Below are 20,848 nucleotides of genomic sequence, written 5' to 3' on the forward strand. Positions count from 1 at the left end.
CTCAAAAATTCAAAGCCGACCCAAATTTGTGGACGAGGAGTCATGTCATTGGAGTGATTTGAGGCTGTAACATAGCTGGCTTTTGATGCTGAGTCATTTGATCATTTTCCTCGCGATCTATGGCTTGAGGAAAGCTCTTGGGATAAGGAATCTATTTTTTCAACTGGTGTCTGGCTGCAACCACAAGAGAACTCCAGAATTCTCTGCTGTTCATAATATTAAAATGATTTTGGGAAGAGGAATTACCTGTCATGCTATGTTGGGTTACTCATGCTGTTTAATTTAATGTAAAGGACTTTGTCATGTCTTGACCTGTGAGGAGTGCTATATAAGTTTTTGTGCACAGTAACCCCATCTAACTTGATGTATTAAAACTGGTTCAGATTGATATTTTTCTGAGCCATATTTTAATTGACAGCCAACATGTTGGAAAAGATAACATTTGAAGGGGCTTAAATTTGGGTGGGCAAGTTGCCTGTTAAAAGAAGCTTAAAGTTGCCATCAACATTTGCCTACATAATAGCCACTGCATTTCAACTCTTCTGAAACATGATACAGTGCAATGTAAATTCAAGTCTTTATTTGTACTACCACTCCTTCCAGATCAGACACATGAGGATTGGGTGGCAGTTATCACCATTCTGCACTTTTCCCTAAATTTGTTTACTGTAGGCTGAGCCACTATTGTGGTGCCAGCTCCAGATAGTACAGCTGCCTTCACACTGCAAGTACACTTGCTGGGATTTGCTGTGCCTGGCAGCTGAGAAGATCCGGTGAAAGAGGACCTTTTTTGGGAGCCAACCACAGCAGCTCCTGGCGAGCATACTCTCTCTGAGGTGCAGCCAGCTGCAAATGATCTGCACATCGGGAGTTGGCACCAAGCAGGGTGTCTCACAGTTGAGCAACAGCTACTGTGAATGGTAAGTTGTGTTATCATACTTGAAAACAGCATACAGAGTTTAGACCCAACAGTTAAACTGCCCACTTGATAATTTCCTTCAAATACCTGCCAGATGAATTTCAGGTTGATTTTAATATTGAGCTGAGACATATATTAATACCAAGGATAAATTATTGGAAAATGAAGGGTATATAATGTGTTGGAAACAAGATCTTGTTATTACTGTTGACTAAACACAAGTGTTTTTGGTGTATAAACCAAATAATGGAAAGTGTTCAGAGAAGGCCCACAGATTATTCCAAGTTTTGAACTATTTTGGTTCTGAAAAGAATAGTGGACAAACAAATTCCTGTTTGGAGATTTTTTTGGGGAGGGGTGGGGTGGGGAACGAGAGGGGAGGCAGGCATGATTCAAGAATTTTCAATTTATGGGAAGCCGTGTATAGAATAGCATGTGTCTACTTGGAGGAGGTGGGGGTCTAAAGACCAGTGGTAGTATCACAACTGCTGTCCTGCCTGAGAATCAAAACTGCAACCTCGTCAGCCTGGCTTTGTGCTATGCTGGGCATTGCCTATAGCCATGAAGTAGGCTTGTTTGTTACTCTTGAGGATCATCAGACTTGCTTAATTATTGACTGGAGTACCATTGCATTTGTACTTATTACAACAATAAAATTTGGTACCATAAACTCCCCATCAAGTAAACTTAACAAACTACCACAAATCCATGTTTGCATGGAGCTGTTCAATTGTTCCTTGTGAGCATATCAAAATGTAGTTCTGGGCACCACTGGAGGGCTCAAGGTACAGTTTATAAAAAAAAAAAAAAAAATGCATGTCTTTTTGTCTGAGCATTATTTTGAGTCATAGTTTCAAGTGCATACAGAACTTCAGCAAAAGTGGTTCCAACAAGGCCAGGTTTACGTAGGAATTGGTATTTGAAACCATTCAATTTTTTAAAGTACAGGAAACTTTGTGTTATCCGGGACCGAGCTGCTGCCGCTCCCTCAAAACTGCCGTACACTCCAGAGCTAATGTTGAAACATATGGAGATTTTCATCTCCGTATGAATCAACAAACCCTGTTGCTTAGCAACAGCCTCAACAGTCAGCTAGCGTCTCTCGCTGAAGCTGTTGCTTAGCTACAGATGTTGCAGAGCTTGACTGTTCAAAAAAAGCAAAGAAAAGAAACGAAAAGAATAAAAAACGGCTCCTGATTTTTGCCGGTGGCTCGAGCTTGCCGGACGGTTCGCCTCCGGATAACACACAGTTTCCTGTACTCGGTTTAAAATAAATTGATCAACATTAGCGCCCTGTTAAAAGGGTGTCCATATGTTTTTACCTAGCAGACTGAAGCATATTGTAGTTCAATTTCATGGGTTTTAGCTACCCTTTGGTATGCTGTCCGAGTGACTATTATTCATGTTTGAGCCTAGACCGTGATTGCTAACAGATTGTTGAACTGGATTGGGGTAGTGACGCACAGTGTTACTCCAGTTGCATGTGCCCTTCCCAGCAGCCATCTAAGCGGTAATTTGAACTGATTTCCAACCCCCCACCACCCCCACCACCATTTGATCCTCGATTTTGGAATTCAGTTTTTGCACCTGTAATGTCACCCAACAGAAAACAGTTAAACTCGTACAGACATGAAATTGGATGTGGGGCATTTGGGACTCCTATGGCTCTCTCTGAAGCAAGTTTACCAGCTGAGCTATCACGAGTGAAACGGTACTTGTGCTTGAAGCAGTGTTTTGTCTGTTGACATTTGGGACCAGGTTTGGCAGTTTATTCAAGTTTGAGGAAGACTACTGATTAACTGAGGAAGTCTCTGCTTCAGCTCTGTTTTGGTTCCTTTGGGGTCCTATTCAGTGATATCTTAAGATGCATTAATGAGATCAATCCACTTTAAATATAGTTTAAAAGTCTTAAAGATCCAAACCACAATCTCAGTACAATCTCAGTACATTTACATTTTAAAAGGAATGTTGGTGCTGGCAGCCATTATTTGAATGATTGCTGAGACTGACCACTGTGAACCAAATTGGCATATTGGTTGGTATGGTGTATTCTGTTACAGAATCCATTGTATCGCCCATTCCTCCCTCATTAATGTTAAATTTAAACAGTAGAATATAGCAGCAACAGTGTAAGATCTTAACTGAGGTTAGCACCATGCAAGACACAAACTACCACCTTTAGATGATCGTAATGTGTTCTTTTTCCTACTGTAAGCAGTGAACAATTGGGTAAAAAGATATACTGTGGATTGTGTAGTGATTGGACATGCTTTTCAGATCTGTAGGGACAGTCTGCTCTTTATTAACATTAAAAACTTAATTGGTGTTGGAATGCCTATCAGCGAAGCTTTGCAGTTGTATTTAAATGTACTTGTACAAAGCTCTGCTTTGCCCACTTACTGCTGTATTCTCTAAATAGTCACCAGTCTGAAATATGAAACATGACTGCGCTAATGTTCTTATTTTGCAACACTCGTATCAATGGTATCATGAAGGCAACTTTAGAGCATTGTTGTATTGCTCCTAGTTAATCAGTCTTGGTTGTAACATTACTGATGTTTGATCTCTGCAGCGGCAACACTTTGTCAGTTACTGCAGGGTTAAAGTTAACTTCTTAACTTTCTCCCTTGGCTATCCCCCAGATCATTTTTTATGGTATTTGTTATTGTTTCACTTCAAAATCTTAACTCTTCATTTATCTTGTGTCTTTGTTTCCACATAGTTACAACATTTCATTTGGTTTGGACTTTCAAGTTTGCTTTTTGTCTGAAGTACTTACGTCCTGATTAATGGGATGTTTGTGCCATTTCATACAATTTGTTTTGGTAGGAATTGAGAAATTGGACGTGCAAAATACCCATTTTGTTAGTTGCATTTTCATTTCTTTGGGGGGTGTGTGTGCATTTTCTTTGCCCCAGTTTTTTTATCTGGTTAGAATTTGCGAGAGAAAAATCTGTTGTCGGTCACATTGCATAGTACACGGAAATCCTGAATTCTAGCATATGCTTCTTGTCATGCAATTTTGTTTTTTCCAGTTTACTAGCAAACCACCAAATGCAATCTGCAGACTTCAAATTTTGACACTAAGTGAAAGGCAAATAATGCAGTAAAAATGGGAGTTTTCATCTTCATGCTCTAGATCTACATAATTTGTATAAAATGGCAAACATCCATACTGTGGGTCAGCAAGCGTTTATGAAACTCTGCTAAATGGAATACTGAGATTAATTCTCTCATGACAATATAGACAAATTCTCTCCTGAGCTGGTTCCCCATCATATTTAAACTATGTGTGGGAAAGGAAATGTTTTCCGTAAATTCCAGATTTTACACATTTTGGTGTATAGTTGTGATGTTTCCAATGTTTTAGTATTAGACAAAAGCAGCTGCAAAAGGATGTCATCTGTTTAATGTTGGCAGAAGAAATATTTATAGTGTGAACTTTGATGCCTCTGTAAATAACTGGTTGCAGAGACCTATGATTTCTTGACTATATGCTTACAGACAACTTTACACTTCGTGAAAACACCTAGACCGCGATTTCGCCGGCCGGGGTTGGTAGCACGGTCCCAGACCGCTGCCTGCTCCAGCCTGTGCACTCTCCAAGTGATTTTGTTGATTGGGCTTGTTAAGCCTGCCCAGCGAGGTTCCCGGCCAATTAATAGGAAGCAGGTCTGATGATGTCATTTGATGACACGCCATCAGCCGGTTTCCTTAAAGGGACCGTGGCCCAATTGATTTAGACAGTTGTGTTGTCGGTGTGCTGCAAACACTGACGAGCACTGCACAAAGGTGCACGGCTGCACCCAGGCTCTCCCATGACTCAGTCGCAGCACGCAGGGAGGTTCTCTTCCCTTCCAATGGGTGGAAGAAACAAATGCAGTCTGGTTGCACATTGCACATGAGGGCACAAGCAGGGATGTCATCAGGAGGACCAGGCCGCAGTGGCACAAACCTTTCAATGATCTCGGTAGATCACAAATCGTTACTGCCAAGCCACATTCAACCTTATCCTGCTGTGCCACTCATCACATCCCCATCACTCTGCCTTCCCTATGCTACTCCTGCACATCTTTACTCACACTAACTTACCTTTCACCTCCACCCATCCCTCTCTATCTACATTATCACTTCCCCATCTCACTAGCCACCCCTCACACTCAACCTCCCCCTACTGCAAGCATATCAACTAACAGCACATAAGGGTAGGCACTTGGGTGGTTTAGCCAATGTTCATGTGAAGCTTCTGGTAATGTGCTGTCAAACATTGAAATCTTTATTTTCAACACTTTGCATTCTTGGACAGATTTGTGTGCACCCTTGGAAGTGGCTTAGTGCGTTGCAGTGAATGGTGAGACATCAGGGTACCCCCCCCCCCCCCCCCAAAACAATGGTGATGAGTGTGAAGGAATGGCTTTGGGCATTGTAGGGATGCTTTATGGTGCTGGTGTGGGGTGGTGCCAACCTGGCACATCATGTGGCAGCCAGGGTGTGCAACATTAAGTGAAGTAAATCTGGCCATGGTGAGGCCATCCCTGGCGTCCCGAGCAGCAATGTGCTCAGGTGCTGATGCCCTCTGTCCTGTGCAGCATCAGATGATTGTGGAGAAGGTTGGTGTTGCTGCTGGTGTGCCTAGTGCTGCTGGTGTTGGGGCTGCTTGTGGTCTGATTCTGAGGACCAAGATGAGATTTTTTCAAGTGCACCGATGCTGATGGAATAGATGGCAGGTGAGGTTGAGATGACAGAAGTGATCTGTCAGTGGTGAGTGAGGTTGTTGCAATGAGGTGACACTGTATAGAGAGTTTACTCCAAACACTTACTAGCTGCTTAAACTTTAATCTGTCTTCCAAATGCAGTGAGCAACAGCTTCTAACCTTAGAAAGTGAAGACTTATGGAATGGGAGCTTTTATAGACCATTTGTAGCTGTCAAATTAGTATATCCTCCCTTGCTGACACAACACCCGACCTCTCTTACCGGATGTGATCCCTGAGCAGCGAAGATGCCATTGGCGAATTCTAAAAATCTAAAAGTAAGCTTAAAATAAGACTTCATTGCCTCTTAACAATGCATTTAATGATCTAGATTGTCTTCCCCTGCCGCTTGGTGCTGATAGAACCGCCACCTGGGAGACTCGCGTGGAGGCAGCTTGACCACTGGTTCCCGACCCGCTCTCAATCTTTTCTGTTTTGCCAGGTGACCCGCCTCCGATCCCGCCTCCTCGACACTGGGTAATTATCAGCCATCGGGTCTAATTTTTGCTGGAGTGAGACATCTTGCGGCATGTCCAGTTAGTTAGAATTGCAAGAGCACGTTTAGGTTTCAAAATGTTATGTTCACAAAGTTGCTGGAAGTGCGAGCTGATAACGTGTAGCGAGGGCAACATGATATCTGGGCCCTTGGTGAACAATGGGACAAACAGTGTATCGCTTTAAGCAATGAGATTAAAGGATTGAGGGAAAAAAAGGAAGGACTGAGAAGGAGGGTGAATTCAATGTCAAATCTGGTATAAAAAGAGGGAAAGAAAAATTGTATATAGAGGGGGAAAAAAAAAAGAGACAGAAAGGTAAAGTGTGGAAAAAGAATTAAAAATTAAAAATTGACTCTCAAACAATTCACAACCTGAAGGAATGAGACTCTGCACTTGCAATGGTTAACTTTCTGGATAAGAGGTTGATTAGCAATCATTAACAATTATCATGCTATTAAAATGGTACTTATGCTGATCATTGCTAGACAACTTTCTATGGTGAGTTTAATGGGCAATAAATGTGCAAATGCAGCATCTTCATGAAAATCATGGATAGGTTAAGCACGTGATGCAGTTTTCACAAAAGTTATGTGTGGTGCAAAACGTACAGCAACTTGTGGCATTTTGCAATTCACGGGGTATCTCTTCCTCGCCACAAGTTGCTGGCTGATTTGCGCATTAATAATGGTGTGTGTTGTGCAGCCGCCATTTTTTTAGCAATATTTGGCCCATAGCGTCTATGTTGTCTTTGGTATTTAATTCTGATTTTAATGTATGTATGACCATTTCTCCAAGTTTTAAGGATAGAAGAATTTTGCTTTGTTTTGAGAGAAATTGTTTACCTTTTTTAATTTATATCCTGGAGAAAATAAAGGTAAATATTTCATATCCTGATTAAGGGAATATCTTTCACGGTGAGGCACAAGATTGTGTGCTAATCCAAGTGAGAAGTTTAATAACTTTTTTGAGGAATGGAATTTCTTTGCACCCAATATCTACATCCAGCATTCCCAGATTAGGTACAGTACAAGTTAAAATCAGGCTAACACTCCCCTCTACATTAACTGAACAATGGACCTTAATCTAAGAATAGAAGGTTCTGAGAGTTCAATAATTCACTTATTTTGCAGTTTACTTCAATCCAAATATGGGTTTGTGCAGTCAAACACCAAAAATCTTCAGTTAATGTTGGGGTGGCGGTTGGGTGGGGGGAGGAGAGTAGACCTAAAGAATGGTTAAAATATCTAGGAGCTAAAATTCTTCAGTTTCAGCATAAGCTCAGCTTTCAATAACAAACTTATAAATGTAATGGGCTATATTTCTAACAGCCTTAATTTTCACCATAGTTAAAAAGCTGATTCAAGCCAGTTACAGTGTCCCTTTTTGAAAGCAGATTGGCAAACTCACTACAATCTTGTCATGTTACTAATTTGGTCTGTTGGACAAGTCCCATTTTGTTCAGTTTCATAGTTTTGCTATCGCAATCTATCAAAGCAATGAGAGTCGGAATGTTTATGCATGTATTTGCATACTGCAATTTATAAATAGCATTGGGGACAGAACTCTTGCATGCAAACACTGCCCCATATAGTAACTGCGGGACTAATTGAATGCAGCTATTAATCAGGTTTTTTTTCTGTCCTGCAGTAGTTTTGAGTACAAAGTCTGTATCGGGCTGTTCAGTTCATAGAACCATCTACGTTTACAAGATGGAAGGAGACCATTCAGCCCACTACATCTGTGCTGGCTCTTTGCTAGAACAATCCAAAACTCTTCCCACTGCTCTGTTCTTCCTCATAGCATTTTCTTCTGCTACAAATGTTTATCTACTTTTCCTTAAAAGATGCAGTGGGCTTTGCCTCAATCACCCTATGGCAAAGCACTTTTTTCTCCCAACAACCCTTTGTTAAGGAATTTCTCCTAACCATTCTCTTTACTGTTGTGGTGGTAATTTTAAATTGATGACCCCTCATTACTGCCAACCTAAATGATGGTGGAAGTGAGAACATAGGTGGACCTAGCACTGACCTCTAAAATGACACCACTTCCAACCTTTCTCCAGTCCAAGCAGCACCCATTATCCCTGACACTTTTATTCTGTCCATCAACCAACTTTTTATCTGTTGCTATATTTCCTCTTCTATCATTTGGCTAATTTTTTTCTTTCATGCCTTTTTAATGAATCACCTCATGTAACATGTTCAGAAAGTGTTCAATCTATAGCATTCCTTGGTCAACTCTTCAAAAAAAAAAAAACAATTATTTTTTTCAAACCTGATTTGCTTTTAATAAATCTGTACTGACTGTCCTTAATTAATCCATACATTTCTAAATGCTTGTTGATTTTTGCCATGAATTATTGATTCTAAGTGTTTGGCCCCAACTGATGGGACTAACTGGTCTATAAGGGTGTTGCCTCGGTTATTCTCTGGCACCACTGTGTGACTTGTGTATTTAAGGAGAATTCAAAAATTGTGGCCAGAGCCTATACCACCTTTCTCTCTGACTTCGTTGAGCAGCCCAGGGTGCATGCCTTCAGGGCATGATGACTTATTCACCTTGCTAATTCTTTTCAGAACCAATTTCTTGCTACAGTTACCGCTCATCCTCCTCCAGTACACCCATGTTCTTGCTTCTGCTATCATTTGTAAACACTGATTAAAAAAATATTTATTTCATAAATGTTCTTCATATCTTCATCCTCCACAAGAGATACATTCTTCATCCCAGAGTGGTCAAGCCAATCTTTAATCTGTTAGCTTTTATATGCTTATAAAGCCTTCAGTACTTCCGTTCTACATTATCTGCTAATTTTTTTTCTATTCTCTTCTAGCCTTTCTAACCTTTTCACCTTCCCACTGTACCTTTTTTTTATCGTCCTCATAATTTTCTTATTGTTAGCCCTAACTTTATCATGTGCTATCCTTTAAAATGTGTTTAGTTTTAATCTCTCCCTATCCAAGAAAGGAGCTCTGCATTTTGCCTTGTAGGAATATTTATTTTGTACTATCTGCATCTCGTATTTGAAGCTTTCCCACAGCTAATCAATCTATTGACCTTTTTTGCTAACTTTTCTTTCCAGTTAATTTGGACCAGATCCTTTTTGCCTTTCCCGAGTCCAGCATCCTTGTTTTTCACTCTTCATTATCCTCTTCTGTAATTGCATTTGAACCTAACTATATTCCCAGTTGTTCTACCACATGCGCATCAGTTATTTGCCCTGCTTCATTTCCCAGAATTAAATCGAGCAATATTTCTATCCTCCTTGGATTACAAACATACAGATCTAGGAAGCAGTCCTGGATGCATTTTAAAAAATCATTCCCCACTTTGACCACACTCATTACAGAACTGATTTCTTCCTATCTTAACTTTTTTTTTCTCCTTGTTCAGTCTCTTCCCACCTACATCCGCAACTCTACCGACAACCTCCGCCACTTTAACAGTTTCCAGTTTCCTGGCCCTAACTATCCTCTTTTCACTGGACGTCCAATCCCTCGACACCTCCATCCCCTACCAGGACGGCCTGAGGGCGCTTCGCTTCTTCCTTGAACAGAGACCCAACCAGTCCCCATCCACCACCCTTGTCTGCCTGGCTGAATTTGTTCTTGCATTGAATAACTTCTCTCTTGACTCTACTCACTTCCTCCAAATAAAAGGTGTTGCTATGGAAACCTGCGTGGATCCAAGCTATGCCTGCCTTTTCATGGGATATGTGAAACATTCTTTTTTCCAGTCCTACTTGGGTCTCTTCTCTTTTTCCGGTACATTGATGACTGTATCGGTGTTGTTTCCTGCTTCCAATTTCCACACTGCCCTTCCCTCACCTTCACATGGTCCATCTGATTCTTCCCTTCCTTTCCTCGACTTCTTTGTCTCCATTTCTGGGGATAGGCTATTGACCAATATTCACTGTAAGCCCACCGACTCCTACAGCTACCTTGACTTCACTTCCTTCCACCCTGCTTCCAGTCTGTTCCATTCTCCCAGTTTCTCCGTCTCTCACATCTGTTCTGACGATGCCACCTTCCACACCAGTGCTTCCGATATGTCTTCCTTTTTCCTGAACTGAGGATTCCCCTCCGCCATGGTAGACCGGGCTCTCGACCATGTCTGTTCCATTTCCTACACTTCTGCTCTCCTCCCTTCCCCTCCCTCCCAGAATCACGATAGGTTCCCCTTGTCCTCACCTTCCACCCCATCAGTCTCCACGTTCAACGGACCAACCTCCGGCACTTCCAGCATGATCCCACCACCAAACACATTTTCCCCTCCCCTTTCAGCATTCCAAAGGAACTGTTCCTCTGCACGACACTGATCCATTCCTCAATCACTCCCAACACCCCCTCCCCTTCCCACGGCACCTTTTCCTTGCAAGCGCAGGAAATGCAACGCCTACCCTTTTACTTTCTCCTTTCCCACCGTCCAGGGCCCCAAACACTTCTTCCAGGTGAAACAGTGATTTACTTGTACTTCTTTCAAATTAGTATACTGTATTTGCTGCTCACGATATGGTCTCCACTACATTGGGGAGCCCAAATGCAGATTGGGTGACCACTTTGCGGAACACCTCTTCAGTCCGCATGCGTGACCCCGAGCTTCCGGTCGCCTGTCACTTTAATTCTCTGCTCCACTCCCACTCTGTCTTCGGCCTCCTAAACTGTTCCATTGAAGCTCCACGTAAGCTTGAGGAGCAGCACCTCGAAGATTATCATGGATTAGTTAGTTTTTAGAATACTTGTTTTCTATCTTTAGTGATATAATCATCAGTAATGGATTTATAATTGTGTTTAAGAATTAAATATAGAAGTCTGTAATCATCAATTGTATGCACTGATGACCTGAATTATATATGAAATGTAATCCTTTTGCTTATAATTAAAAGTCTGTGAGTAGACTGTAACCAGACAGCATGGGTGAGAAAGACTGTTGCCATAGTCGAATAGCGTGCAGCTCACCTGGGAAGCAAGGTCATATGTAGCTGCCACTGTGTTAGAATGCTATGATATCTGCAGTGAATTAAAAACATGGGCCTTTCGCAGCGAACAGCAAGGATCCATATCTCTACTCTGGGGATATGTTCTGTTTGTATTGCCATAACTACCCTAGATATGAGTCTTGATGGTCAAAAACAGATGATAGGGTGTCTTAGGACTAGAACCTGCGTAAACCAAGGTGCTACGGACGTGGCATCTTTATGATTGGGTTTTGGGTGTCAGCCAATGATTGGTTCAGGAGGACTTCATAGGTTTTGAATGAGAGTAAGGGTATAAGAAGGGGGCCTCAACAGCCACAAAGTGTAGAAACTTTCAGGAAGAATCCAGGAGACACCTGGGAGACCAAGAGACACGGTCCAGCTTACTCATGATTGCGGCTTCTACCCAGAGTATAAGGGGTAATATAAATCTCAATTATACTCTGTAAACTGCTGCTGGAATACTGTAATGTATTAAGTCTTGCTTGTGCTGAATAAAGTTAAATCACTGTCCCCAATATGAGTCAACCTTGAATCATTTGGAACCAGGATCCCTCTGGGATCTTGTAATTCATTTGGCACTTTACAGCCTTCTGGACTCAACATTGAGTTCAACAATTTCAGATCATAACTTCTGCCTCCATTTTTTAAAGATTGCAGCTATTGATGATTCTGCTATTCCCATTTGCACCTCTTCTAGACCCATCTTTTGTTCCTTTACTTGTCCCATTACCATCTCTTTTTGCCTCGTACCATCATCCCTTTTGTCTTTTAACCTCTCCTGCCTTTCACCCTATCACAGACATTTCCTTTAGTTCTTTCCTCCCTTCCCCAGCCTCCACCTGTTGCATCTCTAACTTTTTCCAGTTCTGACAAAAGGTCATTGACCTGAAACATTAACTCTGTTTCTCTCCCCATAGATGCTGCCTGACCGCCTGAATATTTCCAGCATTTTCTGTTTTTATTAAATTTATTCCACTCTATTGTGCGATAGTTAAAATCACCCTATATTGTTGCCTTGTTGTTCTTGAGCATGTTAAAAGATGAAGTGCATAATTTGGTGCTTTAGCTGCATGTTGGCTTTGGAGCAACTTCTCAAGGGTTCCTTTGTGAATTTAGCTTCATCAAAACCAGTACAGATGGTGTATGTCAGCTAAACTGTTTGTTTCTGTCAATGACGATGCTTCACTAAAGCTCATCTAAGTACAAAGCTGTAATGTTTTTTTCGCATTGACAGTCAACTCCTACTGCAACTTGGTGAATATTCTGTAATTTTCTATTTGAGTAGCTTTGTCAGTATTTCGAGAAGTAAAGCTGTTATTTTACTAATCCAGAACTCGAGTGTACTGGTTTATTTAAAAAAAAAAAAAAAAAATTGGAAATCTGAGATAACCAAAAATGTGTAATAGGTTCCTCAGTGTATGAATAGACCTTTAGTCAGGTATTTCTGAATACATGCAAATAATGTAACAGTTGCTTCTGTTCTCACCAAATTGTAAATTGGAGAGCTGTAGAACGTTCCATTAACTTGATCTGTGTGTCACCTGATGAAACCTGTATTGCATCAGAAAAGTGAGGAAATGCATGTGTGTCTATATATGCAGGAGACCACCTGTTTTATGAAATAACTTGGTGCTCAGAATTTTTTTTGATGCTCTCCATTGTCCCAGCCAACATTCTTTCCTCAAACACCACCACCAAATAACTGGTCATCAGTCTTGTTCTTAGGATTGTGCCCATATAAGTCAGTGTACTAAAATCAATTGTTCTGTGCAAAGCACTTTGGAACATTTGAGAGATGTGTTGTAATGCTATGGAAATCCACGTCTGTCATTGTTTGCTAATCTGGCCTATATTCGCACCCAGATTCCAGAGGTGGAAAGGGCGTTAGTCCTCTTAGGTTTTTTGAGTAATCATAAACTTCCTAAGTTCACCATCGAGACCTCCATTATCTGCCATAATGGAAAGAGTTCCCGCTCCAATTTGGTGAATAATGAAGAGTTCTATAAATTTACTCTTGCTGGTGTGGCACAATAATCCCCTGGGCACTAGAATGAAGGAAAGTACAGCGCAGATAACAGAAGTAATATCATGCAGTTTTTTTCATCAGCAAAAGATTAAGCATAAATAACCAAAGAAAGATGAGTGCCCTGTGCAATGGGATATCATCTCAAATTGTGGAGCATCATCAGGAAGGTGGATAGTTGATGTGTTCCCAATGATGTGATAGTTGAGTTTCTGTTCAGAATCACAGAAACCCCACAGTGCAGATAGAGGCCATTTCGGCCCATCGAGCCTGCACCGACACATATCCCACCCGATCCCTGTAACCCCTACACCAACACATATCCCACCCTATCCCCGTAACCCCACGTATTTAATCCCCCTAACACTAAGGGTCAATTTATCATAGCCAATCAACCTAACCCGCACATCTTTGGACTGTGGGAGGAAACCGGAGCACCCGGAGAAAACCCACGCAAACACGGGGAGAATGTGCAAACTCCACACAGTCACCTGAGGTCGGATTCGAACCCGGGTCCCTGGCGCTGTGAGGCAACAGTGCTAACCACTATGCCACCATGCTGTTGTATGAGTATTTGATGATTCAACCTTTATTTTCTTGTGCCTTAGAAATGATCTGAATGAAAATGGTAGGGCCGTCGGTGTTTATTTTTAGGGTGGAGATGAACTTAACACAGTTGGCAGCACAGCTGCTGGCAGTTGGCTGCCCGTTTCTACTTGGTGGCCACTGGAGTTAATGTTCCTGCAGTCATTATCTTTTCAGTTGAAATGGGTTGATAATGCTGCTAATTTTCCACTTTTCTACATTTCTTGTCAAGCAGGGTTAATGGCTTCAGTTTCTCAGATCAGCGCTGGTCATATTTCATGTACCCTAAACAATAGCTGTACAGGGTGGGGTAGGACTGTACCATGCAATTTTACTGTAAACTTTTCTTTCTGCTCATCAAGGTGAGGGGATGTTGGTGCTGGGGAAAGTAACACTTTAAAATTAAGACAGCAACTGTCAGCATTACATGTTCTCAGGACAGGCACAGCATAGCTAAATGTAGAATCAAGCAATGGGCTTCAGTCCCAAACTCGGAAGAACAGCCTTTTACAGGAAACTTGCGTTTAACTGGAGGTTAAATGTCCGGAAAGCTCTATCTACCGGCAAAATTCAGGAGCTGTTTCCTATAAGTTTTTTTACTTCTCGTTGCAGAGCCTGACTGGAAAAAAAAAAGCAAGGTCTAGCTGAAGCTGTTGCTTAGCTACAGAGACGCTTTTAAGCTGCGGCTGACTGTTTTGAAGCTGTTGCTAAGCAACAGGGTTTGTTGATTCACACGGAGCTCAAAAGCTCCGTATGTTTTAACATTCGCGCTGGTTTCTACAGCAGTTTTGATGGTACGGCACCAGCTCGGTCCAGTCAGTGCCGGATACCAGAAAGTTTCCTGTACTATGTTCGTGTAACACTTTTTCCCTTTCCCTCACACCAAACATCTTTAGGCCTATCTTGAGTGACGTTGCCAGTCACAACAAGTTAAGGACAGTTTTGTGCTGTATGCCTCTGCTCATGAGGGAAAAAATAGAGGCAAGCAATAAAAGATTTATGTTGCACCACCGTAACTTATCAAAACAATTCCAAGCACTTAAAATAATGAGTTACTTTGAGTACAGTGACTATTAACATAGGCAAACTCAGCATTTGTTTTACACATCCATTGAGATGTATAACCAGTTAGTTAATCTGTTCTCTTGGTGGTATTTGTTTTTGGATGAATGTTGGGCAGATCGCTTGGAAAATTTGCAATTATTTGATTTGTCTACTTAAGCAGATAGATGTCAGTAAATATGAGTGCTGCAAAATGTCTTACTGACTTTTTCTCTGCTTTGTTTCAGCTGCTGTTTGTGTTACTTGGTGACATTACAGCTCAAGTAGAACCAACTCCAAAGGCTGCTCTATCCTCTGGTAAATACCGCCACTATGATCGTGAAACAGGGAAAGAAATTGACTGTAATAAGTGCCCTGCAGGAACCCATGTGTCAAAACATTGCACATTATCATCACTGCGAGATTGCAGACCCTGTAAAAATGGCACTTTCACTAAACATGAGAATGGCATTGATCAATGTCACACCTGCAGGCCCTGTGTGGCTCCGATGATAGAGAAATTCCCCTGCACTGCCTTTTCTGACCGTGAGTGCACTTGCCCACCTGGTACTTTCCTGTCTAACAAATCATGTGTAGCGTATACAGTCTGTGCCATTGGTTGGCGTATTAGGAAGAAGGGAAGTGAGACACAAGATGTCAAGTGTAAACCATGCCCTCGTGGCACTTTCTCCAACGTGCCTTCTAGTTCGAGGTGCAAAACTCTCACCAATTGTTCAAAACAGGCTCTGGTGATCTTAGAACTAGGAAACCAAGAAAGGGATAACATCTGTGGCTCACCAAGCACAATTCGGAGTACAACTACCGACTCATCAAGCACAGAGTTCACTCACCACAACAATGGAGTTCTGCCTGATGCCTCCACTCCATCAGGTAATTATTAATGATTCAAATACACATAGGCTACTACATTGAAATTGAAGTACAGTCCTCATCACTTATAGTGGGCGAGTTGGTGCTAATGTGATTTGCCCTCTTGATGAATCGATTAATTTTGTGAGCATAGCTCTCCATTTTGATTTAAAGCAGCATAATTACTGAAATCTGACTCTCCAATCAAAGATGTATATAAATGATGGCATTGCAAACTGCATTTGAAGAAATGCAGTCAGTTCTTTCAAGACCCTTATTTGAATCTTACAACTTGCACTTTTTAAAGTTGTAGTGGATTAGAAATAAATATTTTGACTTTAGTATTGAAATGTTCGGACCAATTTATTGAAACTAAGGGGTAGATTTTCCTGGAGCCGTCAGGCGTGGTGGGGGAATCCTGATTTCGGGGGTCCCATAAGTTTCAGGGGAGGCGGGTAACCGCCCCGCACTGGGACTCGCCGACCCGAGGCGGGAAGGGATTAGTGCCAATTAACTGCTAGTTAACAGGCAGTTTTTAGCCTAATCCCTATTTTGAGGTTAGTCGTCGGGTTGAAGGACTTGGAGGGGTCGAGATGTCAGTGTCCAGGTGAGTGATGGGTGCATGAGTGCAAAGGTAAGTGTGTTTGGTGTGTAAAGAAGTTTAAATTACCGGTACCTACCTTAACAGCCTTTCCTCCTCTAGGTTTCGGGAGTCCATCACTCAGCCGGCACTGAAAGCAAAATGGCTGCGAGCTGTCAAAAGTGACAGCCTTCAGCTTTCATTGCCAGTGAGACTTCTAACTGAGTCTGTGTAGAAGGACTCGGGTTAGAAGTCAGACTGTCAGTGTTTGACAGCTTCAAACAGCTGTGGAACACTGATATTTCATCTGTCAAGAACTCTTGACAGATGAAATTTCAGCCTGTGATGTCACCTGTTGCCAGGTGGCCCTTAATTGGCCTGCTGAGCCCGCTGGGCGGGCTCAACAAGGTCAATCAAGGGAAAATCACGTGGATTGGCTGGACGTCGATGTAGGCGGGACTAAAACCCGAAAGTTGTCGTCCCGCCTCCTTCCCGACAGCTGAGGGAAAATCTACCCCTAAATGTCTGATCAGATAAATTTGATGCTAATGCTCTGCTGTGAAGTATTTGAACTCAAATTGGACACCACAGAGGTGACTAAGTACAATAGGTAATTGCACCTTTAACGAGGTGTGAATGACTTACTGAATACCTGTTTCTGCCCGAAATACCCAGGGTGCTTAACACTAAGTGGCAACTTTGTAATTGCCAATATTGGTAATGGCAAATTTTTGAACCTCTGCAATCAGTTTCCGCCTTGCCACAGATAGTACTGAAACAGTCCCTTATCAAAGTCATACAAATGGCATCCTATGTGACTGTGACTGTGGTTTACGAACTCCGTACATGCCTCCAGCCTTCGACACAGTTGATCACACCATCCTACTCCAACACTTCTCCGTTGTCCAGCTGGGTGGGACTGTCCCAGCCTGGTTCCATTCTTATCTATACAATGGCTTCTCCTCCTGCTCATGTAAAGTTATCTCTGGAATACCCTAAGGATCTATCATCTGAAAACGCAACACCAGGTTCCACGTGTATGCTGCAAACACGCAGCTCTACCTCACCACCTCCTTTCGACCCTTGCACTGCCCCTGATTTGTCACAGTGCTTGTCTGACATCCAGTATTAGATGAGCAGAACTTCCCTCCATAAATATTGGGAAGATCAAAGCCATTGTCTTTGGCCCCCGCCACAAACTCCATTCCCTCGCCACCAATTTCATCCCCCTCCCTGGCAACTGTCTGAGGCTGAAGCTGACTGTTCACAGCCTTAGCATCCTATTTGACCCTGAGCTGAGCTTCTGACCCCAAATGCTCTCCATCACAAAGACTGCCTACTTCCACTTCAGTAACCTAATCGCCCATCTCTGCTCCTGCCTCTGCCCATCTGCTCTTGAAACCCTCAATCATTCTTTTGTTACCTCCAGACTTGACTCTTCAAATACTCTCCTGGCCAGCCTCCCATTCAGCTTATACAAAATTCTGTTGCCTGTATCCTAACAAGTCTCATTCGCCCATCACCCCTGTGCTCAGTGACCTACATTAGCTCCTTGACTAGCAACGCCTCAAATTTAAATTTCCCATCCTTGTGTTACAAATCCCTCCATAGCTTCGCCCCCTCCCTATCTCTGCAACCTCCACCAGCCCTACAACCCTCTCTGAACTCTGCATTCCTCCAATTCTGGCCTCTTGTGCACCCCCAATTTACTTTGCCCCATTGTTGGCAGCCATACTTTCAGCTGCCTGGGCCTTAGGCTCTGGAATTAATTCCCTAAACATCTCTGCCTCTCTACGCCTCTCTACACCTCTCCTGTTGAGATATTCCTTAAAACCTAACTCTTTGGCTAACCTGTCCTAATTTCTCTTTTTAATGGCTCAGTGTCAAATTTTGTCTGATAACGCTCCTGTGAAGTGCCTTGGGGATTCTTTACTACATTAAAGGCACTATATAAATGCAAGATGTTTGTGCTATTTGCTTTATTTAAACTATTACCTGATTTAAACATGGATGGTTTAAGTGTTGGGGACTGTATTTTAAAAGTAAGTGTTTAATTGTTTCTTGTATCTGTTTTTGTTTGGCAAAATAGCTCAGGTCATCCTGTTAAATTGCCTGGGGAAATCTAAAATAGGCTTCTGCATGTGATGGGTCCATTGATTCTAGTGTATGCAGTGATGTGTAACATGCCCTAATGCAAATGTAATTCAATACCAAGCTACTTATTCTGTAAAGTAGGCAGTGTCCAATCATCCTGGTGGATCCTGGAATATTTGTGCCAGGTCTATGGAAGTGTACATTCTGTGTGCAAGTCCTACTGCAACAAATTCATGAAGGTGTAGGAGATGTGGGTTTGCTTCACACTTTTTCCTGATTTCAGTTATCCCCTTCTTGCAAGAAAATATCAGCAACTCTTCCAGGTGAAATAGAGAGCTTGCTACTTGGAGAAATTGAATTTCTGAACCCTATTCTCAGTAATTTGGACACACTTAGTTATAGTCTACTGCAAATTACAGCCACTATAGCCCTGCTTATTTTACAGCTGCCTCAATCTGCCTAATATAGGGTTTTGAGTTTGCTCTCCAGGTTTGAACTAATTTTTTTTTTTTAAGTCAGTTTTTAGCTGTGTTGCTAAGATCATTTACTATATCTTGAAGCAGCCTTGTTAATCTATTCACAGAAGCAAGTTATGCAGAGACCAGGTTATGCCATTGGGTTTCAACATACCCACTTACTTTCAAGTTACTTGGTTTAGTATTTATAAAATGCTCATGAGTAGCTTTTAATGTTACTAATTTTAAATTGATCGGGAGGGCCATGAGCTAATTAAAAAAATTAAAATTTGCTTGATATCAGTTAATTTTTGCTCTGGTTGACCAAGAGGAGAGATGTGGCATGAATGGGTTAGGGGTATTGTAGGCTAGCTAAACATACATTTTTGTTTTTCCTTTCCTTAATAATTTCCCTCTTCATTAGTCAAGGATGCTGAGGCCAATTGTAGCACTGCAGCAGCCATCCCGGCTGAAATCAGCTGATTCAGCCCTTTTATAAGAGCACATTCTTAAACATCCTTCAATGTTACTGGGGTGCAACATTCTGGGTATGCAGCGGAGATGCATTAAGCCTTGTGATTTAGTCCAGTTGCTGAGCTGTCACCTATGTGCTTATATAAAATATGAACCTTTTGGCATATTGTTGTTTCGTTTTTTTTGACTAATTAGGTTTTATCCTCTCTTTTTCTGAGAGGTAAAGGAAACAATTTTTTCAATATTTTGCAGGCATTCCTAATCAATTGATCACCACTGCTGCGTCTACAACCACAAATTTAATCAGTGGAGTGACCAAAGAAGCACAGCTTTGGCATTCTCCCCAGTTACACCCAAACCCTGCTCTCTTAGCTTCGATGAATTTTCAGCCAGTAATGGAAACCTCAGGAGCTGATGCTGAATCCAGACCTCCCAGGAAAGGCCCACCAAGACCAAGCGCACACAAGCACTTTGACATAAATGAACATTTACCGTGGATGATTGTTCTCTTTCTACTGTTGGTGCTGGTGGTGACAGTAGTCTGCAGTATCAAGAAAAGCTCCCATGTGCTGAAGAAAGGTCCCAAACAGGACCCCAGCAGCATTGTTGAAAAAGCTGGTCTGAAGAAGCCTATTTCTGCTACCCCAAATAAAGAAAAGTGGATTTACTATTCTAATGGACAAGGTAAGCAAACAAAGATTTAAAGCTCTAATGTAATAAACTTGTAAGATGCACTGCAGTTTAGAGATGCAATTGCAGTTATGTTCCAGTAGCCATCATTGTACCAGCATGGCAGCATTGAGATGGCACCTCCATTTGGGTCTCTGATTTTAATTTTGTTTTTAGCATCTATTCTGATGTTCGCTCTGTCACTGGTAAAGAATTGAACAGAGGCTATATGCTTGCATACCATAACCATCTGAGTCCAGCAGTTTCATGCCCATAGTCCCCCCAAGGTTTTGTCCTTGCGCCATCCTCTTCCTCACCTGCTCTTGACTGAGATGTTATAATCCATGCTGACTGTTTTCTGTTAATCATTTGATCAGTTTTTAATTACTACATTTGTCAGTTCTCTGGTTAGTATGTCATGAAAAGTGAATAGTATCAAGTGTCATAAGCATCTAAAATTGCTCTTGGAAGGGTGTCAAAAAAGTGGATGTGAAATACTGTTTCCGTAGTTCATGTAATTTAAAATTTAAAAATATTATCGCTAGAGAGTGATTTCAAGGCTGGGATTTTGAAGTTCACATAACTTAGAAATATATGAACAGGAGCAGGCCATTCAGCCCTTCAGGGGTTTCTGCCATTCAGTTAGGTCATGGATGATCTGTATCTTAACTCCCATCTACTCGCCTTGGTTCCGTAACACTTAATAGCCTTGTCTAACAAAAATCTATCGATCTCAGTTTTAACATTTTCTGTTGACCTAGCTGCAACAGTTTCTTGGGGCAGACCATTCCAGATTTCCACTACACATTGTGTGACGGTGCTTCCTGACATCACCCTTGAATGGCCTAGCTCTAATTTTAAGGTTATTTTCTTTTTGTTCAGGACTTTCCCATCAGAGCAAATAGTTTTT

The 20,848-nt window shown here is 41.8% G+C and overlaps 1 protein-coding gene across 2 annotated transcripts in view; it reads left to right on the forward strand.

Moving 5' to 3' along the window:
- Positions 1-19,671, forward strand: part of LOC147112641 (tumor necrosis factor receptor superfamily member 21-like) — a 30,828-nt gene extending 11,157 nt beyond the window's left edge. Inside the window, exons 2-3 of one of the 2 annotated variants that reach the window (XM_085997108.1) lie at positions 15,045-15,687; positions 19,490-19,671. In XM_085997108.1, coding sequence (XP_085853234.1) covers positions 15,045-15,687; positions 19,490-19,539 — 693 coding nt within the window. In that variant the 3' untranslated portion in view covers positions 19,540-19,671. The remainder of the gene's footprint in view (positions 1-15,044; positions 15,688-19,489) is intronic. The other variant, XM_085997109.1, reaches the window with a different exon arrangement.
- Positions 19,672-20,848: the final 1,177 nt, after the last annotated feature.

The sequence above is a fragment of the Somniosus microcephalus genome, chromosome 9 (assembly GCF_052327205.1).
Source record: "Somniosus microcephalus isolate GS21.2 chromosome 9, FLI_Smic_1.0, whole genome shotgun sequence".
In the NCBI taxonomy this organism is placed as follows: domain Eukaryota; kingdom Metazoa; phylum Chordata; class Chondrichthyes; order Squaliformes; family Somniosidae; genus Somniosus; species Somniosus microcephalus.